The 16,325-nt window shown below is 44.1% G+C and overlaps 1 protein-coding gene across 4 annotated transcripts in view; it reads right to left on the reverse strand.

Moving 5' to 3' along the window:
- Positions 1-16,325, reverse strand: part of LOC126094711 (myrosinase 1-like) — a 178,201-nt gene that overhangs the window by 159,984 nt on the left and 1,892 nt on the right. For all 4 annotated transcript variants that reach the window (XM_049909244.1, XM_049909247.1, XM_049909246.1 and 1 more), the window contains exons 2-4: positions 13,008-13,141; positions 5,815-5,949; positions 1,719-1,841 (exon numbers count right to left, since the gene is read on the reverse strand). In XM_049909244.1, coding sequence (XP_049765201.1) covers positions 1,719-1,841; positions 5,815-5,949; positions 13,008-13,141 — 392 coding nt within the window. The remainder of the gene's footprint in view (positions 1-1,718; positions 1,842-5,814; positions 5,950-13,007; positions 13,142-16,325) is intronic.

Consider the following 16,325-nt stretch of genomic DNA (forward strand, 5'->3'; position numbering starts at 1 on the left):
TTACAAAAGACGCTTGGTGTCACTGGCAAGCATAAGCGAATATTTTGTGTCTAACAGACCTCCAGGACATCATTTGTCACCTCTAGACGTTTGATACACAGAGTTTTAAACCCTCTGTACATCCCCCATTCTCTATGAAATCACTCTGGGCCCTCTATGTTAGCACAAACCTCCCACTCCAAACCATCTGCGTCTGCATTCTCATCATACTCTGCAAACCAGATAACGATGTGTGGCGGAGGGTAATCCTGGTACCACTAACTGATCCTCCCTTCCTTGTTCCACTCACAAATGGCGCGTGGGAAGAATGCTTATCGGTAAGCCACTATATGAGTTCTATATTTCTCCAATGTTCTCATTGTGGTCATCTCACGAGATGTCTGTGAGAGTGAACAACATGCTGCCCGACTCTCGTGGGAAGCCCTCTCACGAAATTTCAGTAGTAAACCTCTCCGTGATGCACAACGCCTCTCCTGTAACGTCTGCCAGTGGACTTTGTTGAGCATCTCGGTAACGCTTTGTCGCCAACCAAACGATCACGTGAAGAAACGCGCCGCTCATCGTTGGATCTCCTCTATCTCTTCCATCAGCTCTACGTGTTAAGAATCCGCTGCTGATGAACAGTATTCAGTAATCGATAGAACAAGTGCCTTATAAGCCATTTCCTTCATGGATGTTTTATATTTCCTTAAGATTCGTCCTTTGAATCTCAGTGTGACATCTGTTTTTTCTAATATATGTTTCATATTGTCATTCCACTTAAGGTCGCTGTAGATAATTATTCCCAGATACTTTACAGTAGATACTGTTTCCAACAACTTGTCATCAATAGTCTAATCGTACAGTAGTTTCTTCCTTTAGCTAAGTATGAGCAATGTATTACGTTTATTTGTGTCCAGGGTCAACTGCCAGTCCATGTACCATTCATCAACCTTCTGCAGGTAGTTAGGAAGACGATACTGTCTTCTGGCGTTGCTACTTTCCTACAGGCACCTGCATCACCTATGAACAATCTTAAAGACCTTCCAACGTTTTCTACCTACTCATCTGCATAACTTGAAAACAGTAACGATCCTGTCACACTTCCTTGGGATACTCCGAAAATCACCCTCATATCTGTCGATTTCGCTCCGTTAAGAGCGGAGTGCTGAGTTCAACCAGCAAGGAGGTCTTGCACCCAATCGCAAGTCTGGTCCAATACCCGAAGATTTTCTTTCTCTCTCTCTCTCTCTCTCTCTCTCTCTCTCTAAACGGCAGTGCGGTACGTCAAATAGCTTCCTGAAGTCGAGGAACACGGCATCAACCTAGCCACGTTGTTTAAACTGCTCTGTATCTCATGGAGAAAAAGAACGAGCTGAGTTTCGCAAAATGTCTTCGCAGACCTCAATGCAGGCACCAACGCTAGACGTGTCGCGGCTCAAAGGTAATCACCAGCGGAAGAAAAAGTGCACCGTCCCAGCTAAAGGTGAATGTAATCGGTACGCTTAAGTGATCATCGTATCAAGAAATGTAATTAATACGTAATTTTCCACCATCCAAGTTACTGTCTTGCGAAGTTACTGTCGAAACGGATAGGACCATGCAAACACGAGACTGCATAAGACGACAAAAATATTCTCCGTGGCAGTTTACCTAGTGCCAAGAAAATTTTTGACAGAGGAGTTCTCAGATAACAATAGTTCTGTAACCGACGCAGACAGGGAGGGGAAGCAACTCACCCGATCTCCGAAGTTCTCGAAGGCGATGCGAGCATACTCGACGAAGTAGTCGGCTATTTCGATGTTGGGCCAGCCGCCAAGTTTCTGCAGCTGCTGAGGCAGGTCCCAGTGGTACAGCGTGATCTGTGGACAGATGCGGCCATGTTTAATGTCTAATAGTGAAGTTGGAGAGAAAAAAAATACACGAGACGAGCGGGAATCACTGCCGCAGCTGATGCAGTGATGCGGTGCGTGTCATCGACACACAGTGGGGTCAGAGAGAGATATGGTACACCGAATTCTGGTTAACATTTGTAGAGAGGAAAAGCTAATTGAGCTAAGTCCCAGAAACATGTGTTTCTTCTTCAGGAGACCGAGGAAACTGTGTAGCGGTAGTAATTTAAAGAAATTCTTTATTTATTCTTTAATTACCAGTTCGCAATGATGAAAATGTTCAGGTACAGCACCAGTTTCGAGAAAACCAGATCAAACGGATTTTTCAGAATATTTTAAACGAGTAAAAGACCTATGCCCCACCTTCAGTTGTTCTGTATGATCCAAGCCAGTTCTTACATGATTCAGTAAGCATTTAAAATTCTTTGTTCATTCACTAAAAAATTTCAAGCATCTAAGGATGTCCTATTCCTACGATTGAGTCAGTGATAGTTCAGAAGGCAAGTAGGAAAGAAATTTGCTGATCTCAAGCTCTGCACAGTCATTACTCGTTTCGGAATAAACTGCTTCTCTCAGTCAAGGAGGTCACTAAAGTAGCCTTTCTTATAACAATCGACTGGTGTAACGTATTTTACGATCGCAAAGATGCCTACTGACAGCAAGCCTCTAAGAGTTTACGTTATTTTCTTGGGAAACCATCACGTCTACAACTTTGCTTCCTCCGTTTTGCAATGGATGGCAGTAACGGCAAGTTGTGGTACAGCGGTAGGTCGTAAGTGTCATACAATACGCTTAGGCATTTGTAAACACAACGCCATAAAAATATTAGTCGATTTGTAATCGCATCATAAAGTTATTCTCGATTGAATATGTCAACATATCAGCTTAAGTCTCGTCATTTGCGGGAAGTTTTAATTTTCTGCTTTATCATGAAGAAATTTGCGGCTGAGCCTGACAAAATGCTTATTAAGACCTAAGGCAAGGCATTTATTAGAGAAACAACATTCACAGAATAGTTTCAAAGCTTCAGGAAAGGTGATTTTGACGTCGAATACCGGCATAGTGGCAGAAGAGAAAGGGTTTTCGAAGTTACTGAAACCGACGGCAACTATCACAGGAGATCACTATCTAAATCATTTCGGCCGAGCACTGAAACAAAAACTGGCACAATACAGCGATAGATATGAAAAGGAGATTTTTAGCTTGACAATGCTGGATACCATGTCAAAAATGTTTAACCGATACGTCCTACCCAACACATCGTATTCTCCAGACATTGCTCCCCCTGATTACCTCTGTTTACGACCAGTCCTCACGACCTAGCTGACCAACAGTTCCGATCATATGGACAAGTTCAAAATTGAATCGATTCATGCATCTCTTGAAAAGATGCCCGGTTCTTCCGCCGCGGGGTTCATTTGCTGCCCGAAAGGTGGTAGAGAGTAGTGCCCAGCGATGGCCAATACTTTGAATCGCAAATTCGTAGTGTGTTTTGTAGAAAAAGCTTCGAGAAAAATTGGCACAAGCAAAGATGTAGACCTAATATAAAAAACGAAAAGGTTTTGTCTTGCCATATCTCAGAGCTCGTAACATCAAGATGATTGAAGACCATTCTACACGTTTCTCGATTGGGGCATAATTGCGACCTGATGCAGGGAAGCTGTTTCCTGACAACAGGAACTTGTACCATGGCCTTAAAGGCACCATTAGCAACAAGACAAACGTATAAAAACTGGATCATTCTATTCCTCATATTTTCTGAACAGTTATCGCTCTATACACATATATTGCATTTGTAAGTGGTTACTAGCTCCACATTCAGGCTTCCAAAATGTAAGAACTCACCTGGTTCCCACTTCTTCAAGACTGTAGCAATTTTGTTTATCTAGTACACTTCGTGAGTTGTATATTGTAAATAAATATTACAATTTTCTTTAATTAGTGCACTTTGCGATTGTAAACGCACAACTCGCGAGGTGTAGTGGATAAAGAAAATATACAACTATACGAAATAAACAAAATATCCAATCTGCAACACGTGTATTAATACACTCCTGGAAATGGAAAAAAGAACACATTGACACCGGTGTGTCAGACCCACCATACTTGCTCCGGACACTGCGAGAGGGCTGTACAAGCAATGATCACACGCACGGCACAGCGGACACACCAGGAACCGCGGTGTTGGCCGTCGAATGGTGCTAGCTGCGCAGCATTCGTGCACCGCCGCCGTCAGTGTCAGCCAGTTTGCCGTGGCATACGGAGCTCCATCGCAGTCTTTAACACTGGTAGCATGCCGCGACAGCGTGGACGTGAACCGTATGTGCAGTTGACGGACTTTGAGCGAGGGCGTATAGTGGGCATGCGGGAGGCCGGGTGGACGTACCGCCGAATTGCTCAACACGTGGGGCGTGAGGTCTCCACAGTACACCGATGTTGTCGCCAGTGGTCGGCGGAAGGTGCACGTACCCGTCGACCTGGGACCGGACCGCAGCGACGCACGGATGCACGCCAAGACCGTAGGATCCTACGCAGTGCCGTAGGGGACCGCACCGCCACTTCCCAGCAAATTAGGGACACTGTTGCTCCTGGGGTATCGGCGAGGACCATTCGCAACCGTCTCCATGAAGCTGGGCTACGGTCCCGCACAGCGTTAGGCCGTCTTCCGCTCACGCCCCAACATCGTGCAGCCCGCCTCCAGTGGTGTCGCGACAGGCGTGAATGGAGGGACGAATGGAGACGTGTCGTCTTCAGCGATGAGAGTCGCTTCTGCCTTGGTGCCAATGATGGTCGTATGCGTGTTTGGCGCCGTGCAGGTGAGCGCCACAATCAGGACTGCATACGACCGAGGCACACAGGGCCAACACCCGGCATCATGGTGTGGGGAGCGGTCTCCTACACTGGCCGTACACCACTGGTGATCGTCGAGGGGACACTGAATAGTGCACGGTACATCCAAACCGTCATCGAACCCATCGTTCTACCATTCCTAGACCGGCAAGGGAACTTGTTGTTCCAACAGGACAATGCACGTCCGCATGTATCCCGTGCCACCCAACGTGCTCTAGAAGGTGGAAGACAACTACCCTGGCCAGCAAGATCTCCGGATCTGTCCCCCATTGAGCATGTTTGGGACTGGATGAAGCGTCGTCTCACGCGGTCTGCACGTCCAGCACGAACGCTGGTCCAACTGAGGCGCCAGGTGGAAATGGCATGGCAAGCCGTTCCACAGGACTACATCCAGCATCTCTACGATCGTCTCCATGGGAGAATAGCAGCCTGCATTGCTGCGAAAGCTGGATATACACTGTACTAGTGCCGACATTGTGCATGCTCTGTTGCCTGTGTCTATGTGCCTGTGGTTCTGTCAGTGTGATCGTGTGATGTATCTGACCCCAGGAATGTGTCAATAAAGTTTCCCCTTCCTGGGACAATGAATTCACGGTGTTCTCATTTCAATTTCCAGGAGTGTAGATAATAAATTGCTGCTTGTTGTGTTTCTTTAATATAATCCCCAATGACGGCGGTCTCCGACCAGAAAAATGAATAAATTAATGTAGTTCGTCCGTCTCTCGTGCAGGTAAGAATCGTTTCAATTTTTCTTTTTGGATTCGCTGACAGACAAAAGAATGTAGCAGTGTTCTGACGCGAAGCTCTTGAGACAGCACGCTGTTGATATCTGCTGATTACACACTGTTGGATGAGGAGCCGAGATATTGGCGCAGACGTTACGTGATCACCATTTGTGTTTGAAAAATAGTGGTCGCCAGCAAGCAGTACTCACCATACACTTTTCTTTCGGTATTCACTGAACGAAAAAGGTATTGCCTCCTAATTACTCGTTGTCAGAAGAGGGCGCGAGAGCGCGAGACATAATTTATATAACTTACGACTTCAGTTTGCAAAGTGGTGTTCGCCGGACTGTATCCGGTAGCGTACTCACCATAGGTTCGATCCCGTTGGCCAGCAGCTCGTTGATGAGGTTGTTGTAGTAGTCGATGCCCGCCTGGTTGATGTTGTCCGTGTCTCCAGTGGGGAGGATGCGAGGCCAGCTCAGGGAGAACCGGTAGCAGTTTGCCTGCAGGTACAGAGAAACCACAGCTGTAGTGTGTGTGTGTGATATCTTATGGGACTTAACTGGTAAGGTCATTAGTCCCTAAGCTTTCACACTACTTAACCTAAATTATCTTAAGGACAAACACACACAACCATGGCCGAGGGAGGACTCGAACCTCCGCCGGGATCAGCCGCACAGTCCACGACTGCAGCGCCTCAGACCGCTCGGCTGTAGTACACAGTTAGTTGCATACGTCAAGCATTGAGCGAAACGGAGGCGAAATCGAAGAAAGTAAAAGATACCAAATGAAGAGAGGAAGAAGATCAAAGTGGGATTTTTTGGTGTTGTACGTACGTAGGGTCCCTTTTAGTAGGATTGAAACGCGTCTGACAAGATTTGGGCAGATTCGTTTCATAAGATGAAAGATTAACCATCCAGTTATTTCTAAAAGTTTGTATGAACAGAAGAAATTTACGGTATCTGTAAGCACGTTTATCCCGCACTTTTACGTGTAGCAGTAATATATCAGTCAGTTAACCGCCTTCAGATTCCCTGCACTTTGCGCTGGGCTTCGAAAATGGAAGATCTTTGGTTCCGTGGGTAGGCAGAGAGGTCGTTGGCCAGAGAAGTCCATAGAGGTATACATGTAATAAGCAGAGGAAGCGCTACAGACTTAACGCTATCCCTTGCTTTGAAACCGGCGCTGCCATATTAGTAGGCCCTCAACATTAGTAGTCTACTGTTAACAATTACTTATAGTTCTTAATTTCTGTCGTTTTCAAGTAACAGTTATTTTGAATACTAAATATTACACTGCTTTTGTGAATAACGCTCTCTCAAAAGGTATTTTTAGACATTTTTCTAGTCTTAAAGGCATATTTGATCCAGTTATGCGAAGCATTTCCCCTCAATGAAGTAACTCTCCTTTGTTACATGTTTTGGATAACCAAGACGTGAAGTATGCGATATGAAAAGACTTGTTTCGTAGTCCAGCATTTCCATACGGAATTAACGGAACTGGTGTTCCATCTATGTCCTCTTCCCTAGAATGCTGAGAAAGTAATTTGCTTTGCTTGGACGGTTCGCAGTACTTCCTTCCCATAACGTTCAACAAGAGCACTCTTTGAGTGAAGTGACAGAAAATCTGAATCAAAATTTCTGAAATAGAATCGCTACAGCTAAGGAAAACGGTGGAACCAAAATTCAAATATATAAAAGAAAATATCGCTTGAGCGAGTCTGCTTACGAATTAAATGCGATTCATCTACACTTTAGACTACAATCAGAACGACTAGTTCACAATAGGCTGGTATGTTTTATCAAAGCCGAAAACTGTTTGGGGCTATATCTCCATGGAGAAGTCGAACGTTATTAGTTGAACAGGCACGGAAGTAGAGGGTTATTACAAATGATTGAAGCGATTTCACAGCTCTACAATAACTTTATTATTTGAGATATTTTCACAATGCTTTGCACACACATACAAAAACTCAAAAAGTTTTTTTAGGCATTCACAAATGTTCGATATGTGCCCCTTTAGTGATTCGGCAGACATCAAGCCGATAATCAAGTTCCTCCCACACTCAGCGCAGCATGTCCCCATCAATGAGTTCGAAAGCGTCGTTGATGCGAGCTCGCAGTTCTGGCACGTTTCTTGGTAGAGGAGGTTTAAACACTGAATCTTTCACATAACCCCACAGAAAGAACTCGCATGGGGTTAAGTCGGGAGAGCGTGGAGGCCATGACACGAATTGCTGATCATGATCTCCACCACGACCGATCCATCGGGCCCGCATCTCGTGGTCGTGCGGTAGCGTTCTCGCTTCCCACGCCCGGGTTCCCGGGTTCGATTCCCGGCGGGGTCAGGGATTTTCTCTGCCTCGTGATGGCTGGGTGTTGTGTGCTGTCCTTAGGTTAGTTAGGTTTAAGTAGTTCTAAGTTCTAGGGGACTGATGACCATAGATGTTAAGTCCCATAGTTCTCAGAGCCATTTTCGATCCATCGGTTTTCCAATCTCCTGTTTAAGAAATGCCGAACATCATGATGGAAGTGCAGTGGAGCACCATCCTGTTGAAAGATGAAGTCGGCGCTGTCGGTCTCCAGTTGTGGCATGAGCCAATTTCCAGCATGTCCAGATACACGTGTCCTGTAACGTTTTTTTCGCAGAAGAAAAAGGGGCCGTAAACTTTAAACCGTGAGATTGCACAAAACACGTTAACTTTTGGTGAATTATGAATTTGCTGCACGAATGCGCGAGGATTCTCTACCGCCCAGATTCGCACATTGTGTCTGTTCACTTCACCATTAAGAAAAAATGTTGCTTCATCACTGAAAACAAGTTTCGCACTGAATGCATCCTCTTCCATGAGCTGTTGCAACCGCGCCGAAAATTCAAAGCGTTTGACTTTGTCATCTGGTGTCAGGGCTTGTGGCAACTGTAAACGGTAAAGCTTCTGCTTTAGCCTTTTCCGTAAGATTTTCCAAACCGTCGGCTGTGGTACGTTTAGCTCCCTGCTTGCTTTATTCGTAGACTTCCGCGGGTTACGCGTGAAACTTGCCCTCACGCGTTCAACCGTTTCCTCGCTCACTGCAGGCCGACCCGTTGATTTCCCCTTCCCTTACAGAGGCATCCAGAAGCTTTAAACTGCGCATACCATCGCCGAATGGAGTTAGCAGTTGGTGGATCTTTGTTGAACTTCGTCCTGAAGTGTCGTTGCACTGTTACCACTGACTGATGTGAGTGCATTTCAAGAACGACATACGCTTTCTCGGCTCCTGTCGCCATTTTGTCTCACTGCGCTCTCGAGCGCTCTGGCGGTAGAAACCTGAAGTGCGGCTTCAGCCGAACAAAACCTTATGAGTCTTTCTACGTATCTGTAGTGTGTCGTGACCATATGTCAATCAATGGAGCTACAGTGAATTTATGAAATCGCTTCAATCATTTGTAGTAGCCCTGTAAAATAAGAGGAGTCGGCATGACGTCACAAACTTTAAGCCGATGTCCTCTATGTTAGTTGCCGTAAATATTAGCTTCTCGTGCAAGTGTTCTCATCAAATATGCCACATAGCGGCATTTACGGGTGTACTTGCCATTCTAATTACAGGCTAAAGTGTAAAGGAATAACATTTTATTCGTATGTGGACTAGTTCAAGAGATGTTCTCTTTTATATACAAGAATTTTGGTTGTGCTCTTCACTTTTATTGCAGTGGTTTTATTTCCGCCATTTGACCTTATATTTCCCATCAGACTAACTCTCAAAGATCTCTGGATGAACGCTGTGAAAATAAAGATTAGAAACCGCCCAAACGTAACAAAATATGTTTTAAGCGCTTTCGGAAGTGGACATAGACCGAATATCAGTTTTGTCTGTCCATATTAGGACAAGTGCTGGATCACAAATGCAGTATTTTTATTACATTAGACACTTCTCTTAATGGTTATTCGGAACGTATAACAAAAAGAAAGTACTTTAATGGGGCGAAAAGCTTCGAATTACTGCATCAAGTCTGGGTCTGCTACCAGACAAACGACAGGAATCGTAACCAGTAGTCTGGTAACATTTTGCGGTAACTAACATGGCGGTGCCGGCTTCAAAGGATGGATGCTATGAACTCGGGGTATGAAGAAGTGAGGCTAGGTAGGCGCTGCTAAGGATTTCCTAGTCTTCCCAGACTGAACACTGTTCAAACAGTGTTATTAAGATATTTTTGGCACCTTACGATCTTTAATTTGGTGAATAATATGATGAGTCTTTGTGATCGCTACCAGTTGCGATTAGCTGGACTTCTTTTACGTTTAGTAATATCAGTCGTGCTCGTGCAGTATTTTTCTTTCAGCTTATGCGTTTGAATTAGGTTTCTGTAAGATTTACGATAGTTCGCGATCCTGAGTTTTCCATTTTAACCAATCTTTCTTTGTGTAGTGTTTCCTTGAGGTGATAATCAGTGTCTCGTGCAACTCCAGGCGTTAAACCAGTGATCGCCAAACTGTCATACACGAGCTACCAGTAGCTCGCAGGTACTTTTTCATTAGATCGTGGTTTCAGATTGGCTAACCTGGACTGCTCCACTGACGTTAACGGCAACAACAGCTTGTTTCTCGCGAGCAGTTGCCTTTGTCAAGAATACTATATTGTCAGCCTCACAGTTCATTGTATACGCGTGAGGCTGTGCACGTTATATTTACGTGTGTGTACACGTGACATTTCTAACGTGACATTTTGATTTATGCATTGATAGCAAGCTAGGTTCACTCCGATGATGTCATGTTCACGCAAGAAGCAAAAATCTTCTCATTTGCCTTGGAAATGGGAAACCGATTATTTCTTTACTCATGTAAGGAACAAATATGTGTGTTTTGTGTGCTGTGCAAGTGTATCGGTTGGGATGAAAAGGAACGTCGAACGGTCACTTCAGAACAGTTCACTCGGGGATTTAAAAGAATTTCCTGCTCGAATCTGCTCCAGGGGAAGAAGAGGTATGGAGTCTAAAATCCAAACTTAATGCTCAACAATAAGCTTTTTTTAAATCCATCACTCAAGAATAAAGCAGCAACTGAGACATCATACCGAGTTTCTAAAATTACATTTCGAGATACTGAAGATTCATTGTTTGATTGTTTAAAAAAAAAGATTTAATTAGAACTCATTTTGTGTTTACCAAAGATGTGAGCTTATAGACAATAAACAAATGCGTGATTTTATTGAAAAAGTTCTTATTCCTGTCCTAGTTTGTTTTGGTACCTCAGTGGTACTATAACTAACAAGCTTCATAAGAGACTGCTGTTTTAAACCAATCCACCGTGTTTCCTCTTTCATGCCAATTTATTAAATGATGTTCCTTAACGTTTCCAATGAGTATCGTGCTTAGTTTTTTAAAATTAAATCGTTTTTCTTTGTGACTGCCAACAAGTAACATTAGACAGTCCCTCGTGTTGCTCACGGAGCCAAGTGTATGCTCCACAGAGTTCTCTGATTAGTTAATAAATCAAACCGCAATCTAAATTTGTCCTGTTCTTGTTGTGGGTTACAGCAAAATTTCTATCGGCAACAGTGGCTTTATTTTAATAAAGTGTAAAATAGATTCATAATTTTTCGTAAACGAACATTAGCTAAAACGATGTCGATATTAATCTCATACCTTTATCGCTTATTTACACGGAGTCGGAACATTTGCAAAGGTTTGTAAATAGTGTAACTGAAGGTGGACATGGACATCAACCTAGTATTCACCTATTCGGACGTGGAAAATTAGACATCAAATAGTTAATGTAACCACTTCCGTGTGACATAAAAACAGAATACATTCCTGTGTAAGCACTCTACATTTCATCATTTTTGTATGTGCTGTATAAGTAATATGTGCGTATGTCGCACATCATTTGTCTGTTTTTGCGACATTTAGCTGACTCCTGGCGATTATCTAAGGAGTGGAAGCCAACTTGTGACCAAATAAATGTAATTTTGCATAACATTATGAAGTGTTTTCCTATTCAATGCTATTAAAAATCTACGTTTCCTCATTGTTAACCAGAAACACGCATTTCTGATTGTCAGTCTTAACTTCATAAAATTTTAATATGGTACAATGTGGAGTGTATTATTTGCTTAATAGATGAGGCTTTCAACACTTGCATTAAATATTGGCCAACCCTAGTGCAAACAAATATTTTTTTTTTAATTTTTAAAGTCGTTTCATCTATTTTATAGTAATCTTTGCGGCTACTGCACTATTGCACTCGAGTATAGTTGCTTTACATAAGATCTCGTTACGTTACGAAATAAACCTGACCATGTGCCTATTTCGAATGCGTCTCTCTTATACATTTCAAATATTAAAGTGATTCAGTAAAGAAATAGAAAATGTCACTATAAAAAAATAACACTGCAAGTCAGATTACCTTGGATTGTGTTAACAGTTAAGCTCATTTCGCATTCATTCTGAAGTAGCCATTGCTGCCTTGCGTTTCCGCAGTAAATAAACAGTTGATCACGGATCGTGGAAGCTTTTTCACATACGTTTTACTGTCGGTATGTTCCTCCATGAAAATTACTGATTCACAACACGACACTGTTTCGAATACAAAACTCATATATAATCCCGCGCGCCTTTCCACGAAACAAGAGAATTCCTCAAACACTTTTCTCCTATGAACTGACGTAACACTTTCAACTCTTAATTGTACCGTCTATCAGTATCTTCATACCGTTTATACGCGACGCCGATGCGCTCGACTGCTCCCTACTGAAGCCCAGCACCAACTGTCTTGCAGATGGCGTGTGGCCACTACTGCAGGGGTATTGTTACCATGGAAATGGGAATGATCGTATGGCATTGTTGGCCGGGAGACCCCATTCGGGGGAGTTCGGCCACCGTATTGCAAGTCCTTTTTAGTTGACGCCACTTCGGTGACTTGCGGGGGCAATGATGATGAAAATCATGATGAAGGTCACACAATACCTGCGCCCTCTGCGTGGTAGACAGTAACGCTACGGAGGCAGACTATTGTTGCCATACAACAGAAAGACTATGCCCCCTCAGAGGAAGGTGCGCTCAGCTTCGAAATTTCCATAAGCCAGCGATAAGTAAGGAGCACAATATGGTGGCACTTTGCAACATCGTAGATACCACTACTCCTTGTACTCTGCTCCCGAAGGAATGGTCTAGAGGCAGAAGCTTGACGCTGGGTGCAATTTGGACGCTGCGTAGCCTCGCTGAATTACGTTTCCGGACGTTGGCTGTGATCCTGAAATTTTTCGTCAAAACAAGCTCTGCTGTCCCTCAAAGTTTATCTACGTGACATTGCTACACGGTCTTTAGCTGTACACGTACAACCAACTAGTTCTGAAAATGATTTTCGATTCTTTTTGGTCGAAAGTCATAGAAAAAGATAAGAAAAAGAAACAGCAACATGACCACATCAGCTAATAAAACAATGCGGGTTTGATGTTTCGTAGTTTTGAGAAATGTTTGGATAGGCACCGTCCTATTAAAGGTTCGTCACAAACCACCTGTCATCGAACATGAGTTAGGTGCCACATGTTGACCAGTCAGAGGTGTTTCCAGCTTCGATACTCACGTTGATTCCGACGAGCAGCTGCACGTCCTCCTTGTACTTGTGGTACGAGTCGGCCGCCACGTCTCCGTTCTGACCATCTACTGTCAGGTTGGGCTGTGCGTGCAGCATGTGGTCCCAGATGCTCTCTCCCTTGCCTGAAACACAACACGTCTACCATCAATCACCCAGCATGACCCTTGCACTTTAAAAATACCTCTCTTGCCACATCCGTATACCATATAATCGACCAGTTTCCACCAGCTCTCTCTGCCTTTACTGTATCCACAGTCCCAAACCACTAACTCACTGTTGTCTGTATCTAAGCATCATTCAGGGCACAATGGGATACATACAATAGCCCAAGCGATTTATCATTGTTATGATAGTAACACAACTCTAGAAGTGGCTGGATGTTACTCAGTGTCCTGGAAAATAACATAGGCAAGTGTCTAGTGTGCATTTCGATCTGCAGGGGAGAACGTACTGCAGCAGCCGTTTCTGACAGATCGTAACTACACTATCTGATCAAAAGTATCAGGACACCTGCCAGCAGACACTAACATGGGGTGTGTCCACCCTTTGGCTTTAAGACAGCTTGAACCTCTGATAGCCGGCCGCAGTGGTCTCGCGGTTCTAGGCGCGCAGTCCGGAACCGCGCGACTGCTACGGTCGCAGGTTCGAATCCTGCCTCGGGCATAGATGTGTGTGATGTCATCAGGTTAGTTAGGTTTAAGTAGTTCTAAGTTATAGGGGACTGATGACCACAGATGTTAAGTCCCATAGTGCTCAGAGCCATTTGAACCATTTGAACCTGTGATGTTACCGGCTCTGTGAGCCATAGCGTTCACTCTCATACCTGGCTTAGTAATTAGAAAAGTTATTTTTAGCTCGTAAGACGTAAGTGATGGAGTGGGATATGGACGACTTTCATTTATTAACATTTTTTCCTATCTAAATTCTAATCTGATTGACAACCATCACTGCGACTCTCAGTAGTAAGATATCACACCCAATATTCAAATTCTTCTCATTACTTTATTTTTATATCAGTCATGTAGTGATGAAATACAGACGAAGCACTTCATGTGTCTCTGGCGCGCCAACATTGAGAGTCGAATGAAATCTTTCGGATTGTGACGGTCGGAGCCGAATATGGGAGGTTTGATTAAACTTGTTCACATCTCTGGACTTTAAACTGAACTTATCATTCGATAGTCTGGGAGCGTTAGCCCAGTCGTAAATAACATTCATTACAGCCTCACATCATTATTGTTAATGATAATCGAATATTCGTATTCTATCAACTAACTCGTTCCACATCGTGTAGATAAAAAAAGAATTCAAATGATGTATGGAACATGCAACTAACTAACTCAAGAGAAACGGACACTATACCAAACTTGCCGCTTCTGCATTGGGAAATCATCGTCATGAAGACACCAGGTTGTTGGACACTGAGAACTTCTGTGTGTCGTACATTGGCACGGTCAGTGAACAACTGTGAGCCATCGCTCGCTCTGCCTTTAAGAGTACAAATTTGGATAGGTAGGTATAATATGTGATAGCACAGAGGATCGAATACCCAGGACGCTAGGTGTGAACAACAATGACACCTCTTCCAGTCAAGTTGCAAAGGTTGATCAGTTTCCATAACAGTAAATGCCCACCTCGGTAGCAACCCCCAATAAGTATTGCTCCTCCTAAACTCTGTTGCGGACACTTTCAACGAAGTGTCTGCATTCCTGTCGAGGAATGGCAGCGTATTTTTCCTCAAGAATCCAAGCAAGAGTGATGATGGAAGCTGTGGTCTGGAGCGAAGTCGACATTCTAAGTCGTCTGGCCAGGCTAGTCCATTTCAGTAATGTTATTGTCCACAGGCCATTCCCTCACTGGTGCTGCTTTATAACTGCGCGCGTTTCCATGCTGATGCAAAAATGGTTCAAATGGCTCTGAGCACTATGGGACTTAACATCTGAGGTCATCAGTCCCCTAGAACTTAGAACTACTTAAACCTAACTAACCTAAGGACATCACACACATCCATGCCCGAGGCAGGATTCGAACCTGCGACCGTAGCGGTCGCGCGGCTCTAGACTGTAGCGCCTAGAACCGCTCGGCCACCCCGGCCGGCGACACAGTACCACTCGCCAACTTTTATACTGACAGATCCGCTGTCGTGACATCTAGCAGGCAATTCCGCATCACACAGGGGCGTGCAGATAATTCTGATCAGACAGTCTATCTGTCCGACTGGGACACGAATCCCCTACCTTTGGTGACACAATTCTGGCAACCCAGCAACTCGTTCTGCATCCTCACAACTCAGGTGAAAGTTTATGTCTTCCAATACCTCCTCCCACTCTTCCGAATGCTGCAGACAACTCTGATCTTTAGAAAGTGTGTCTAAGGAAATTAATCAAAGCTGAAGGTCTTTCTGTATAGGAATACGACAGCACCGTTAATGGAAAACTTTCAGGAAAGTAAAAAATGTACTGAACCTGTATTCGAACTGGCCTCTAAGCAAGGACTTGGTTTCAAGTCCCAGTCCAGCACCCAGTTTTATTCCATGAGGAAGCTTTAAAAAAGTTCACATTCATCTCTACGTAGTAAAATTCACTGTGCGAACATCCCCTAAACTATGGATAATCCATTTCTCTACTATATCTGTCCTTCCCAGAGCGCTAATTCAGCAAAGTATGCAGGGAAAGAAAGTGTAAAACGGATTGGTATCTGTGCATCTCTCTTCTACTGTGGAACGACTGCAATAACGGATCACAGCTACCGTCAATGGCCAATTTCGCTCCACCTTTGCAAAGACGTCACGCCTCTGTGCGGCAGCAAGTGGAAACTGTTACTACAGTGAGTAGGGAACCAGGACGTGAACCAGATCCCGCCCCCTTCCCCACTTCCCCCTGAAGATGTCCTTCGCAGATGGGGACGAAGCGTTGGTATTTTCCACGAAAAAACGCTTTGGACCATGGCATAATAGAGCACAATATTTTAACAACTGCAAAAGAGCAGTCCATCACGATGCTACATCGACTAGGTGTCGACCGTAAGGAGCCCACGGATCTAGCATTGCACCATTAGTCTCCGAAGTCGTTGATCTCACGGTAAGTAACTTTTTGTGGGAATTTGCGAAAGATTCCATCCATGTGCATCCCCTTCAAATTGCGATGCCTGACATCAACAGCGCTGAATAGTGGAACTCCGAACACACTCGAAAAAGTGTGGGAGAATTTCACTGTCCTCTGGATGTTGTCTTACGTCCAGTGAAGGCCACATTGAACATTTGTGAAGGATAAATTAAAAGTTTGAGCTTAAACTTATTATGTTTAG

The sequence above is a fragment of the Schistocerca cancellata genome, chromosome 8, assembly GCF_023864275.1.
Source record: "Schistocerca cancellata isolate TAMUIC-IGC-003103 chromosome 8, iqSchCanc2.1, whole genome shotgun sequence".
NCBI classification, from domain to species: domain Eukaryota; kingdom Metazoa; phylum Arthropoda; class Insecta; order Orthoptera; family Acrididae; genus Schistocerca; species Schistocerca cancellata.